The sequence below is a fragment of the Seriola dumerili genome, unplaced genomic scaffold, assembly GCF_002260705.1.
Source record: "Seriola dumerili isolate Sdu_G_001 unplaced genomic scaffold, Sdu_1.0 BDQW01000191.1, whole genome shotgun sequence".
In the NCBI taxonomy this organism is placed as follows: Eukaryota; Metazoa; Chordata; class Actinopteri; order Carangiformes; family Carangidae; genus Seriola; species Seriola dumerili.
The window spans coordinates 6,374,797-6,389,542 of NW_019174446.1; the positions used below are offsets into that span (position 1 = coordinate 6,374,797).

Sequence of the window (14,746 nt, forward strand, 5' to 3'; positions counted from 1 at the left end):
ACGTATTTTCAATCCGCACCAATGATGGCGGCTTCCAGTAGTCGATCATGCCTTCAGTATGTGTTTCATCTTGCCCAGGATAATCTGGACTTCAGGTTACCGGTAACCTTCATAAACTACTGTCAACGTCTATTCAGCTCTTAATGTGAAAAAGTTAAAGTTGAATTCTTTGTGGGGGGAGCAGAGTTTGACAGACACAGCCCCTCCTCCCTCGGTGTGCCGTGTTAGCTAACGCTGTTGCTAAGTCAGACTGTGAAAACTAACATCACATCTCTGTATATTCATGTTTTATCTTCATGTGAGACTTTCTGGACGTTTTTTCACCATAGTAACACATTAACACTCCCTCTGTGTACTCTGTCTACATGATTATGAACTGGTAGTTCACATGGTTTACATGGTCTCTGTTGCCTGTTTCTAACCATTTTAGTAAGTCTTAGTAAGTGGATAGGAGCTGTCAGTGTTCATGTTTGCACACCTCACAAGTGGACATACTTATCTGCAGTGATGCACACTTTTGTGAATCACACAAATCATGTTAATTTGAGTTAAGGTATAGTAATATTGATTAAAGAAAACTTGCTTAAGGGGCCTTAATCAGAATATGGCTGATGGATGATATGATTGCCTGATACTCACCTGTGTAGGTGCTGATTATGTAACGTGATCTTGCTGTGTTCCTTCTGCTCTGGCAGTCTATAAATTGGTCTTGGATTTGTTGGCTATCAGGTAAGATGATGGAGACCAACAGTTTTCCCACCGCGCACATGAATGAGTTTTAATCATGTCACAATCCTGTGTTGGAACTTATTATCTAATAAATATATGAAGAGTCTGTGAAAACAGTGGTCTGCTGTATCTCTGAATAAGGTCTCTAAAAGCTGCTAAAACGATCTTAGATTGGATTTTAGGATTCACATCTAGAGCTGGGAACCTGCATTATCAACTCTGTTGCATTGCATTATGTGAATTATATGGTCCAGCATTATTCAAGCTTGACAAAAAAAACTTGCAATGCTAAATCCCCACTATGGCCCTTAAATCTGCCTGTATGTATGATGTTTTCCAGTAGAGTTTAATACATATGTCAGTATTTGTTGTTTTTCCTCTCTTTTTTGCAGGAGATTTTGGCTCTGCTGGCTCTCAGAGAAAAGCCGTTCCATCCTGACGGAAAATTCAAAGAAAAGGTTTGAAAGTGTAATGCACCTGTTTCAGTTCTCATCCTCCTGTTTCCCCTTCTGTTTTGAACAAGTCGTTTGGCTACAGAGTGATAATATGACAGCAGCTACATCAGGAGGTTTTATCCTGTAGACCCCATTTCCCCACAGCCACTCATCTTCTTACTTGTTCCTTCTCAGTCCCCTTACTGGTGTCTAAATGGTTTGTCTGAGGTGGACGTCCGTGCCATCATGGCCAGATCTGTTTGTGCAAAGTAAGTGATGGCCCTGCATCTGTGGTGATGGAATGACCTGCACATATTAACATCTGTCCATCAATCTGTGCTTCTGTTACCTCGGAAGTATTTTCTGTTATACAGCGACCGTAATGTGGATGTAGATTAAGTTGCATTACTCTTCCAGGTCTGCCTTTGAATTATGGGGGCATGGACATACACAGAGTGAACTCAGAACATCCCTCTTGAACTACCCCTCAGAGAACATGGTTTGTGATGCTACAGTTTCTAGTTCTGTAGTGTTGGACAGACAAATCCATGCAATTTTAGAAAAAGTTTCATATGAAACATATAAATTATAAACTAATGTGTTTTAATTTGTGTTCGTGCTCTTCTTCCACATTCCCCTACAGGCACCATTCATGCACAAAGACTCCAAATACAAAATCAACGTCTACACCTTCAACAAGACTCTGCTGTTTGCAGACAGAATCAAAAGGATTGACGTGAGTGTTTAGATGGATGCGACATGCTCAGAATGTGTGTAGTGTATTTTTTATCTTTGTAAGCTTGTGTATCATGTTCTGTACTTTCATGTCAGGCTTTGGACTATCTTCCGTTTGAGGGCACGGTGAGTCTGAAGAACCCCCAGCACATCTTCTGTATGTTGGAGGATTACGGCTCAGACCCCAACAACATCCCCGAGCATCCAAACTACATCTACTTTGGCCGATGGGTGAGATACGTACGATTCTTTGTCCACATCAGACTAACAAGAAGTCATCTGCAACTGAACACTTTACATCCTTACACACCCACAGATAGCGGATGGTCAGCGTGAACTGATTCGTTCCCACAGTGTGAAGAACAGACACTTTATTGGAAACACCAGCATGGATGCTGGCCTCTCATTCATCATGGCCAACCACGCTAAGGTCAAAGAGAATGACCTTGTATATGACCCGTTTGTTGGCACAGGTGAGTTATGTCTGTCACAGCCTCTCACACACCTACATACCCATAGACCTCCACACTCGTTATTGAATTCTGTCTCTGTTTTAGGGAGCCTGCTGGTTGCATGTTCACATTTTGGAGCCTATGTCTGTGGAACAGATATTGATTACAACACTATTCATGGCAAAGGTAAGTTTTGTCTACTCAGAGGTTTGGCACACCAACTTTAGTCTCTAAGTTATTTTGATTCAAGTGCTCAGAAGTAACAGTGGCAGGACTCTGCTCTGACAGCAAGATTTCCTAAAAGTGGCTTCGTCTTTCAGGTCGGTCGAGCCGTATAAACCAGAAGTGGCGAGGACCTGATGAGAATATCAGAGCCAACCTGCGGCAGTATGGAATAGAGAAGATGTATTTGGATGTGATGGTGTCTGATGCATCCAAGTCTGTGTGGAGGGAGGCTGCTCTGTTTGATGCCATCATTACTGACCGTAGGGCCCGAGTGTATTCTAAACAGACCGCTATTAACTCTTTAGTAGGCATGCTGAGTATGAGAACTTGTGCTACATGTGTTGAAAGCTGTGGTGTAATTCCTGCTGTTTATTGACTTTTAGATGGGTTTGTGTGCATTTTGAGCTTGAAGAAATATCCTAGTTGTATTCTGAAAAAGTGCAAATCTGAGACTTGGCCAAACCACCACTCTATTGCTCGCTAAGTGTTGTAGACTATTTTCAGCTTGACTTGTACACATTACAGTTATAGTGTTAAACACACATTGCATTTCTCTTTTTTTTTTGCTGTATTGCAACCAGCCTGTTCTCAGTTGAGTATCTCTCATAATGGGATGAACCTTGTCTTTTGTTTTTTTTAATTGTTTTTTTTAAATTCCTATTCCTGATGTTTTTGTTGTCAGCTCCATATGGTATCCGTGAGTCCACAAGGCGAACAGGCTCTCACAAAGAAATCACTAAACCCGCTGATGGCATGTAAGTATCGTACAGTATTAGTGTCTAGGCCTGCAGTAAGCCTAGCATTTACTCTAGAGCAAATTTACATTAGATACGACAGTGAATTTTAAGCTTTTCCTTGGTATCAATTTCAAATAAAAGAAGGAAAAAAATCCTTCATCCAGTTCATCCACTAATACAAAACTTGAGAGAATCATTTGAAATACTAAATGTATTGTTCTCATCGCTCTGTTCTAACCCTGTTCATTTTTCTTTTAATCTCCTGTCCAGCTATGCAGAGTCTCACGTCCCTGTAACACAGGCGTACCACCTCAGTGACATCTTCACCGACCTGTTAAACTTCTCTGCCCACCACCTGGTCTTGGGTGGGAGGCTCGTCTATTGGCTGCCTGTCTACAGGCCAGAGTGAGTATGCAGACTTTTACTTTGAGCTACATTTTTTGTTTTCTGTACTTTATCTTTAACTTCAGCCTCTCAAAGTAACATCCAGTCTCAGTAAAGCATACTCATCTCTGTTACTGTCCTTTAAAACGCTGAACATGTGACTCTTTTTTTTTTTTTAGCTTTTTGTTTAAAAACATGCTTAGGTGCATGAAGATTTATATATGTGATACTATATTAAAGTATAAATTGTCCTAATAGGTTTAGATGGAGAGCTCTGTTTGTTGAAATGTTGCTATTCTCCAAGTAATAATTTGTATCAATAGGGGGCAGACTCATACCATAAACCATAAGCCAGAACTGCACAATAGAGAGAAAAATCTATTGTCGGCTTAATTAATTACCTAAATAACCAAACAAAATGAAGCAAACGGATTATAGTCTAAATATAGTTGCATTATAAAATCTAATGACTACATATAATTAAACATGGCTTTGTACATTAATTAGAGGAAATTTTAAGAAATCAGAGACTGTGGTAATGACTGTATTCATCAGTTTTGACTAATTAGTTTACAAGCTGCCAAATGCTTTTAAAATCCTGAGGTGTGTTAGCAGCTCTTTCAGTTCGAGTCCAGCAGACTGGCACACAAACGACTTTCCACCCCGCTTTTCCACTTTGGTTTTTTACCTACCATTCCCCTCAGCATTATTCCATTCCTGCTCCTATAAAACATTGTCCTCCGTGTGTAAACACCTGTGTGAATGACAGTGTTGATACACAGTAGTATACAGGTGTGTTCAGGTTTTCCCTCCCATACAGCTGGGCCTCAGTAAACCACAACTGACAGCTAGTGAGCTCCTTTATACTTGGGCCACATATAAGACGTCTGCTCTGAAACAAAGTTGTGCATTGTTAAAAGTTTTGTGCATTAGCAGAAAGTGAAGTGCTGACTCGATGTGCAGGTGTTTGACTGTAAAGGTATGAACCACAACAGACGGCAGCAGCAACTGACGTTTGGGGAAGAAAAATCCTGCAGGGCTGGAACTCCCTCAGGTCACTGATTATAAGACTGGGAAGGCGATGAGATAATCATGCATCCTCTGGCTTTTAGTGTGTGTGTGTGTGTGTGTGAGTGTGAAAGAACACATGTACAAACACACCTTGTAAACCAACAAATTTTGTTTACATCCCTTTTCATTTGTCTATTTATGTGTATGATGCATGAACGTGTGTGGTCTCGCGTATGAGCACATTCATACATGTGCGTCGTCGTGTTCACACATTTGTCTCTGCTACTCATCTACCGGTGCTTGACTCTGTGCCTGTCAGAGCACCATGCCAAAATAAACGTCTGAGGCCAGCCAAGTCAGATATGTGAACTGTCTGTCCCTGTGGTCTGCAGGCTGACCCACGTCGCATGTGTGTTTTTGGATGTGTGTGTCTGTGTGTGTAAGCCCAGACGTAGCCTGTCTCCTGGGCCTAATCTGGGGCTCTACAGGGGAGATATCGGGTTTCTGTCACCCCCACATATGTGTGTATCTGCGGCCATGGCTGTGATAGAAACAGTGGGGACTGTGTGTCTGTCTGGCTCATGAGAATAGGGAGGCTCTGTGTGTGTGCGTGCATGTGCGTGTGTACGTGTGTGATGACAGGTGACACAAAGTCCTGTCAGCAAAAGACGGCCTCTAGATCAGGTCAGACGCCTTAAACTCTCTTCCCTTTCTCCCCTTTAAATAATAAATGACAGAAGAAAAAGTATCAAGACAGACGATGGAGTATCAGTCATCACAGCCATAAAGTGACCTGATTACAGCATAAACAAGTGAAGTGAAGACATAAAGCCACTGCGTTGTCAGAAGTAAAGTGATACTTGTATCACCGAGTATAAATGAGCCATGTTTTCATTTTCAGGTCATAATTTTTTACCTCTGACATTTTGGGCAATCACTCATTTGGTGATTCGGCATTCTCACTAGAGGCCATTGTCCACTGCTTCTGGATCAGATTTTACATGTAGTGAAACTGAGAGTAAGTTTAAATTGGCTAGATGTTAAACTATTATGAGACAAATAAAAGTATTTCGTTTTCTGATACATCAGGACTCATCCTTATTATGAGAAAGAAAAAGTTTGACCCAGTGTAACACAAAAGAGTTAGTGAGCAGTAGCAGTTTGTGTGAAGGTGCCCTTTATAAAGTCATAGACTGTAATAGAAAAATAAGCAGCTCTGGAGATGAAAGACGATCCCTGCCTCCGGTTAGACGTTAACACCATCTCAACAGGTCTGGCTCACCACTAACGGCTCCTGATTGGCAGGAGAGAATTATCGCCTGGCTGCATCACCGCTAGTCACCGTGACGACCAAACATCCCGTCGCCGCAGAGGCCCACATGTGGCCATGGCAACAGAGCAGACAAACAATGACGTGCAAATCTGGCTTTGAGTCGGGACTGTTGCTACTGTGATGGTGGTTAGAAGGAGAGAGTGCTACTGACACAAATATGCAAACACATACATCATCTGCTGTTAATAGGCCTTAACCTGGCCTGGCTGGTGATGACAGAGTCAGCAGTTGACCTGTCAGGTCAGAGTCACTTTTTCCAGCTTCATCTTTGCACACAAGGAGCTAAGTTAGCTTCATGAGCTGTGGCTCCACCACACCAGTCAAGTGTTTTGTGATCTGATCGGTGAAGGAGAAACAGAAAGAATCATGCACAGAGAGAGATGTTGGCGTGGGCCGCAGAGAAAGTTGGCAAAAGTGAGGTAGTAATTGTGACAGGATTAGTTTCTGTGTTCCAGCAGCCTTCATATGGCCTCTCTGCACTTTCCTCATGGACACTGATTAATAACTGTGTGTGTATGTGTGTGTGTCCTTTCCAGATACTGTGAGGAGATGGTTCCTCTTAATCCATGTCTCCAGCTCATCAGTAACTGTGAGCAGACTCTCTCCAGCCACACTTCACGACGCCTGATCACCATGGAGAAGATCAAGGAGCCAGAGGTGTGTTTGCCATGAAGCTGAAATTGTTAGTCATGTCGGTTGACAGAAAATTAGTCAGCATCTAATGATTACTGCCAAACATTTTCCACTTCCACTTTCTCCCATGTGAGGACTTGCTGCTTTTCTGTCATATGATAGTAGATGGAATATCTTTAAACAGACTTGGTGTTTGACTGTTGGTTGGATACAACAAGCAGTTAAATTTAATAGATTTTAAAAGATTTTCCAACATTTTGTAGGCATATTGAATAAAGGAGAGTGCAGTTTGCATGAAGGCCTGTGTTTTAGCTTGCCAAGGTTTGAACATGTGTGGAGATGCATGTTTGATTTTTGTTGTGTGCATTTAATTTCTGCACTACATTCTGTACATAACTGAATGTAACCTGCAGGTATTGCCATTGTTTCATACATAAAGCACAAACATTTACTCACATTGTTGCTCGGCTCATGTGCAGGGAAAAACAAGTTATTCTACAGGATTTAAAACTTACATATTCCTCTGTTATGTGTGCATGACTGCAGAGTTGACCATATAATTTAATTCTGTCCATCGTTTGATTGGAAGCATAACTTCGTAAATATATTGTTTTAAGTTGTGCATTGTGGTTGCGTAGTTATAAATGGCAACATATCTGCACAGTACCAAGCTGTGAGTGCTGCAGAATTTGTTTACTGTTTTTGTATGTGTGAGCATGAACAGCAACGCAGATATGACTTAGTTTATGTAAAACGAGAGCATGTGTGTGCCTGCCTGTTCTTTGATGTTTTTATGTGTGTTTCATAGGCTTGTTTGTATATGTAACCACATAAGTATGTGTCATGTACATGCATGTATGCATAGGCCTGTGTTTTTTACATGTCATCCCAGTGGAAGTGATGGTGTCTCTCTGTCTGTCTGGGGTTAATCCTCACCATATGGCTGTGATTGGCTCATTTCTTTTATACTGGAACCCTAAATGGCTTAATCACACATAGTATGGAAAACAATCCATCTTTGGATCTGTCATCCATTCCACTTCAAAACCCCAAATTGCTCCCATAAAGGGCCCCGTATGACACGCACACACAAACACACAGTTGTTTGATCTTATCTGACTGGTATCTTTCTCAGGTTTTTCCCTCCCCAATATGCCCCAGATCACACCTATCTGCACTCATTCACCAGGGTTCACAGCTTTATGTGTGTGAGCACTTAATGGTGTTTGCATGTCTATGGTACATTTGTATGTACCCACCCTGTTTCTGTGTTTTGACAATAAAGGGGCCAGCCTAATTGCTGGTAATGTTTCGTGTTAAGCTAGTGCAGAAAACCCTCACATTTTCTTATTTATGGGGTGTGACATAATGTGTTTGGTGGCCATAAATCACTTGTTATTTGCCTAATTTAACACTAAATATATGTATCCCTCCACCTGTATGGTTTTTGGCAATGACAAAGTGGTTATTTCCAATGTTTTTCAGTTGCTTGTAGTCATGTCCCTGTATTGGGGTCATGGTTAGGTTGTCAGTCTTGTTACCTGGAGTTTTCCCTCAGAGTGGTCATGGAAACAGTTTTGAGGTTACTTGGCAGTATCAGCAAGCAAAAGAGAGGTGTTGCTGACAAATTACAGGCCCCAGCATTGGAGTCATCACTTCCAACTCAAGTCACCTCATTATTTCTCTTCCCAGCATCTCTTTCCCTCCCTTCATCCCTCCGTTGACCAGCAGCTACCTTACAGCCAAGACAAACTGTTTAGTTGTAGGGATTCATAACAGTTCATATTCATCGTTCATATATGCGAGCACAGTCCTGTTCCTACATGCAAACAAGGAAAAGGTATGCAAACCTTGGGATGCTAGTGTTGGCATATGGTGGGAGTAGCCTCATTTACTGGGAAAATGAAGAGCTGTTTCAATTTCTACATCCAGATGACATTTTTATTAATATAGTGGTATCAAAGTTTTAGTTTCAGCACATGCTCACAATGACAAATAAATACATGTATTCCAGATCATATTCCACTGTATATAATGTGGCCATATGCTGTATAAATTTCCCTAATTGGGGAAAACTGGCAGCACTTTAAGGAAGTTCGGTTAAGTTAGTTCACTACAATAATCTCCATGTTTGCTTCTTTACAGGACTTGGACAGCCTGGATCATCTTGCAGACCCACGCTTCAGCCCCTACCAGGGACACAACGCCTTCAGAGAGAAGTATTTCAGTGGACTGAACAAGAGACGTGGCAAGGAGGACAACAAATCTGATTTTAATGGTGTGTAAACGAAGTGAGGCCTCAAGATATTCAGAGGAAAACTCTTCAGTGTCTTTACTGAAAAGAGAAAACAACCATCCACAAAAATCAGGGCATGGCTGGCAGTGGACTAAAGAAGGAAACAAGCTGAAACGTATTTGTTATAATTATACTCTTTTTAAATCTTTCTCACTTCTCTAAATTATGATTATTTTTATGCCTGTACTTATTTCTTTTCAAATAAATGGATAAAATATGAGTGTCCTCTCCTAAGTGCTGACTAATAAACTATAAGACACTTACTACACGTAGACACTTGACTGCTGGGATGGTAAATGCAGCTCTTTTTCATATTTTTAAAAATAACTTTTGAATGTTCATATAGTCTCAAATGTTAAAGTGGTACTCCAGTGATTTAGTAGTACACTTTTATAAAACTTGGTTGGAAGACTATAAAACAGATTGTAAGACAGAATGAAAAGAATCAAAGTTGCGAATCAAAATTGAAGAAGCAGAGGTCCTTGGTCCTTGATACAGTTTAAGCTGCCAGAACACTGAATCCTAAACTTACCATAATGCAATTTAGCATCTTTCATTAAAACCTTTATGCCTGGTAAACACCACGTCTTTCAAACTCAAACCTGACATCATCAGGGGTATTTTTCTCATGCTTCACAAAGATCCTCCTCATTAAACATTATAAAAGTGTTATCATATGAGTAGTACTTTACTTTTTTCAGATCTTTATGTAAACTTCCTCCTATTTACTGAATAATAACCACCCTATGTTATCAGGGCCTTTTAAAATGGTAGTTTGTGTTATTTGACATGGGGTTGTGTGAGGTACTTTTGTCTATTGTGCGTAGTCATACGGTGGTCTGATGTTTGGGGAAATGTAGTTGGAAAGGAAAGGGCTGTTTGGCTGCAAGATAAAGCTGTGAAAATATTCACGTTTTCTTCTGCTGACCCCGTCCGCAGCAGCACATGCATCTACTTTGTGTAACTATGTCACACATCCCCACATCAAATTACCTGAATTATCCCTTTAATGTGCCTCTTTTACAGTAACTACAGGCTTTATTGTAACTGTAAAAACTTTATTTATTGACTTTTTTTTTTTTTAAAGAGGGTGCTACTCACTCACAGAACCTAAATACTCTAAATACAGAATCTCCAGCTACATTTAGAGCCACAGTGGTGCTTTATTCAGACAAAGGGAGCATGTTTAGGCGAGAGAGGCCTCCCTGTGCAGGCAGGAGCCCAAATGACAGGGCGTCCCCACCTCACCACACACCACTACAGTTAGTCAGCAGCTTTTGTTGTTTTCCGACCACAGTTTACATGCAACCTGGCTCATTATTCATCTCCTGAGAGCGACGCAGCAGGCCTTTATGTACATTACCCCTTCGCTCTGTTTATCAGTTGGGCCTCTGCCTCTCCACCACACTTCCCCGTTCGCCCTGCTTCACAGGCAGAGAGTTCCAGGCACCATCACATGATACCCGGCTCGCCATCGTTTGCGGTGCATGTTGTTTACAGTTCCCACAGTGCCCTTTTGTTGTCTATCATCATCAAGCAAAATCAAATGATGCCGCAGTACAGTTAGAGACCTCGCCTTTCTTTACTTATCACTTCTGTCTTCTCTCTCTTGGCATTTCCTTTCTTGTCACATGTAAATGAGTACTATGTCTGCCACAACAGAAGACCCCTCTATGTCGACGATGGTAGCTTTAATGCAGCCGCTGTCTATTATTGTGTTTGAGTAGTGCTGTGTGTGTGTGTTTGCTCTGCCACAATACAGTGATAAAATGTGTTCTCGAGAGCCCTCAGTCTCCAATGATGCAGACTATAATTAGGGAGGGGGGAGAGGGAGGGGGGTGGGGGTGGGGGTGGGGGGGGTTCCTCTCTACACCATGTAATGCTGTCCAGACGCTGAGGAAATTCTGTTTGCGTGTGTGTGTGTGCGTACGTGCGTGCGTGTATGTGTGTACTTGTGAGATCTGGTTTTGGTTTATGTTGGATACTAACTGCAGCAGAGCTGTTTCCTGATTTAATTCGGTGACAATAAAATAATGTGAGACTTAACCTGCAGATGATAGTCATATCCCAGCCACTACTAATTACACAATTAGGCCCTTCTTTACTTTACTTCATTCTTCATTTTTCACTTTTGTTATTTCAATATTTATCTTTAATACTCCGTGTAAATATGTCCACATATATATTTATTTAGGTATTTATTTATTTTTACATTTATCCAGTGTGATTTGTAACAGAGATTCAATGCTGCCTCCATTCTTTCTTTCTCCCAAATCTTTTTTCCCTCTCCACCTCACCTCCACCAGTTCTCCCAGCCTCCTCTTCACCTCCTCACCCATTTCACCTCTGCCCTTTACTCCTCTCTCTTTTTCTCAAAGATGAACTCCCTGAAGGAGGAGAGGGCCGCTGTTTTGGAACGATGGCTCCTGATTAAACTCCCCTCTGTCTGAAGTCTTAGAGAGACCTTCACACTGCTGAATCAGCTGGTACACAAAAGGGACACAACCTACATACACAACAAACCTACATATAAGTCAGAAATATTCTTATTTTGAGCATCGCATATGCACACAACACTGGTGAAATCTTTTACAGAAGAAACAAACACAAAACAATCTCAACAATATCAATAAATGGTATCAGTTTGGAAATGAGCTTATTCATTTTTTTTGCGAGAGTTAGACAAGATCGGTTCCACTCTCATGTCTGCATGCTAAATTTGAAAATAGCACCAGTTAGCTTAGCTTAGCATAAAGACTGGGTGCAGGTAGATAGATTTGTTGCCTTGGGAAAGAGTCAGGGTAAACAGGCCAGTCTTTATGCTTAGCTGAGCTAACCAGCTGCTTCCCCACAAGAGTCCTATTTACCATAAGACACAAAAGTGGCATCAGTTCTCTTTGCAACAAAGTGAATAAGTGCATTTCTACAAGTGTCACACTAAATAACAACTAGATGGAGAGGGAAACACATGCACAACACACACTCCACTCGAACCCGGAGGGAGAATCCCTGCAGTCACTGTCATGATGTCCTTATCAGTCCTAGTTAGCTGTGATGGATAGATGCTCCACACATCTATTAGCCTGTGATGGATAGGAAATGATTAAACACCTATTGACCTGTAACACTAGTTTATACGTGAATGGACCTTTTTGGCAGATGTGTGTTGGGTGCATGAAATGTATATGTAAGTGTGTGTTACACAGGGTGACTGTATGTGAAAGAAGACTTTGTGAGTGTTTGAGTGTTTTAGGGGGCAGGGTGGTTAGTGTGTGAAGGGGAGAGTTGGAAACTTCACAGCGCACAGCTGGTATTCAGGAGTGTCCAGACTTCAGACACACACACACACACACACACACATGTGAGTGAGTGACTAAACATATGTGGCACAGGTGCAGTGCACCTGTCCGTAGCCAGAGGAGTTTGGACACCTGCAAGTCCTCCACCCCTTCTCTCTTTGCCTCCCTCGCCCTCAGGTCACCCCAGGACCCTCATCCTCCCCTGGAAAACCCTCCACAGCCCCTTTAGTACTTGGTCGAGGTAAGGTGAGAGCTGTTATCTCACCATCTGGGAGGAGACGCACCGCAGAGGATGAGCCATTATGGTGCTACAAATCACCACAGGGGGTCCCATCTACCACAGCTGTGTGAAACTTAAACCATGCTCAAGAGAAAGCAAAAGAGGAAGACAAGGAATGAAGAGGACGCAGTCAGAGAAAAGCAAGAAGTATATCTTGTGATTAAAGATCCTCCAATTATTTTCCAATCAATGATACAACAACTTCAGTACATGTTTTTCCAGCTCCATTGAATTTAGTGCCACTAGATGACAGCCTTGAGCAGAGAAAGCGTTCAAACTGTCTCCTACACTGATATCCAGGGGTTCTTTGTGTTGCTGTATGTGCTGTACTCCAGCCTACAGACTGTTTGCCATACAATCAATGCTGTGCAGCTTGTAAACAAACAGTTCAGGGGCTAAGCTTTTGAAGTGATAGAGCTGTGGTTGAGAAAGTGCAGAGCAGCTCTGAACACACAACATCCTCTTTAAGATACTCGCCTGGAAGTGATGAGGGTTGTTGGCCCAGGAAGTAAAGGGGGTGACTGAACGGCTTGTCACACAACTTCCTCATCTATCTTTCACCTATTCACGGCCCACCCACCATGACCATATTTGACTGTTAGATCATCATCCTGTAAGGTTTTATCACAGAGTAGAGCTTGAGGAAACTATGCTACAACCGCTCATGCTTTACTTTGAATCAACCACCAGAAATCATTCTTTGTAGTTTGAGCCACTCTTTGTTTTCCCTTTGTGACCTTAAAGTCCTCCAGATTACTTCACACATGCATTGTTGTTTTTGTTAAATTAGATGTTTGTTTGTGTGTGCATGTCTTTATGTGTGTTTATGGGTTCGTCGCACTTAATACACCCGGAAAGGAGGAGAGAAAAAAGCAGAGACCAGCAGTGAGCACGGAGCCAAAGACAAACAGTCAATGGGTGTATTTGGATGTGTGCATATGTGTTTCTCTTTATGTTTACAGTGTTTGTGTGTATTTGTGGGTTCTTGCGGTTGTCAATGCTGTTCTTCATTAATGACAAGAAACCGCTGGATGGCTCCCTCACGCCCTCTTTTAATGACGCTTAACTGCCAAGTGGGTACACACACATTTACCCTAAAACACACACACACACACACACACACACACACACACACACACACACACACACACACACACACACACACACACACACACACACACACAAACACATACTAACACACACACACAAACACACACTAACACACACACACACACACACGGCCAATATGGCAAACATGGTGGCTGTGACACATTTCCTCTTCCACTCTAGCAAGGATCATAAAGCACCAATGCCTCTAACTGGACCTAATATAAGACACCATTGAGGATGTAGCCATTTGCATTCATTCATACATTTTCCATGGCTATCTATTCAGGGACACTAGGAGCGAATCCCAGCATGCATCGGGGCTCATGGCATGGAAACAACCTGGACAGGTCACTAGTGCACACAGGGCAAGTACAGACACACACCCTCACATTGACATTCACACTAATGAGCAAATTTGAGTCTCCAGTCTCACCAGACTCACATGTATTTGCAAAGTGGGAGGAAACTGGAGCTGCCAAAGGAAATATCTGTGAACACAGGAAGAACACCGCAGAAAGGAAATATTAATATTCTCTGTGATTTACATGATATATTTGCAGCTGTTTTAAAAATGACTTTTCATTAACCTCATGGCCAAGTGCTGTACTTGCGCCTAGAACCTCCCTTCTGCATTATAAGACTGTGTCGTCCACACTCTGATATGTAAAAGTACCAGCAGATTTCTTTTTATTCCTGAAGTCCCCTCTTTATCTCTTCCACCTCCAGCCCACTTTGCATGGTCCCTGCATCCCCCACATCATCCCTCTCCCTGAGAAATTACATCTTTCAGGATGAGCTGCTCTGCCTCTCAGCAGTGAAGAGTGCTGTCTGTGCAAGGCTTGAATTTCAGCGATGCACCTCAATGCCTCTTGGGAGGGTCTGATTGAGGTGTAGGGGTACCGTATGCGTGTTTATGTGTGTGTGTGTGTGTGTGTGTGTGTGTGTGTGTGTGTGTGTGTCTGCAGGCATTTGTGTGTCTGTGAACATCCCTGGCTGAGTAGATATGTACTTTGCCGATCCCACTGACCACTCTCACGGTTGTTTAGCTGAGTGGAATGTGTTATCCATGGGGGTGTGCGTTAGTCGGG

General features: G+C 42.1%; 1 protein-coding gene across 3 annotated transcripts; it reads left to right on the forward strand.

Annotated features, from left to right (window-relative positions):
* The first annotated feature begins 22 nt into the window (after positions 1 to 22).
* On the forward strand, positions 23 to 9,170 carry trmt11 (tRNA methyltransferase 11 homolog). 3 transcript variants are annotated; one of them, XM_022753480.1, is made up of 13 exons: positions 23 to 102; positions 1,122 to 1,187; positions 1,359 to 1,432; positions 1,581 to 1,662; positions 1,807 to 1,899; positions 1,995 to 2,129; positions 2,215 to 2,371; positions 2,456 to 2,536; positions 2,671 to 2,835; positions 3,258 to 3,330; positions 3,583 to 3,717; positions 6,577 to 6,697; positions 8,819 to 9,170. In XM_022753480.1, the coding sequence occupies exons 1-13, from the start codon at positions 25 to 27 to the stop codon at positions 8,957 to 8,959; spliced, it is 1,401 nt and encodes a 466-aa protein (XP_022609201.1). In that variant the 5' UTR covers positions 23 to 24; the 3' UTR covers positions 8,960 to 9,170. The 3 variants fall into 3 exon arrangements, with proteins under 3 accessions (XP_022609201.1, XP_022609203.1, XP_022609202.1); XM_022753482.1 differs by lacking the exon at positions 2,671 to 2,835; XM_022753481.1 differs by lacking the exons at positions 1,359 to 1,432; positions 1,581 to 1,662.
* Positions 9,171 to 14,746: the final 5,576 nt, after the last annotated feature.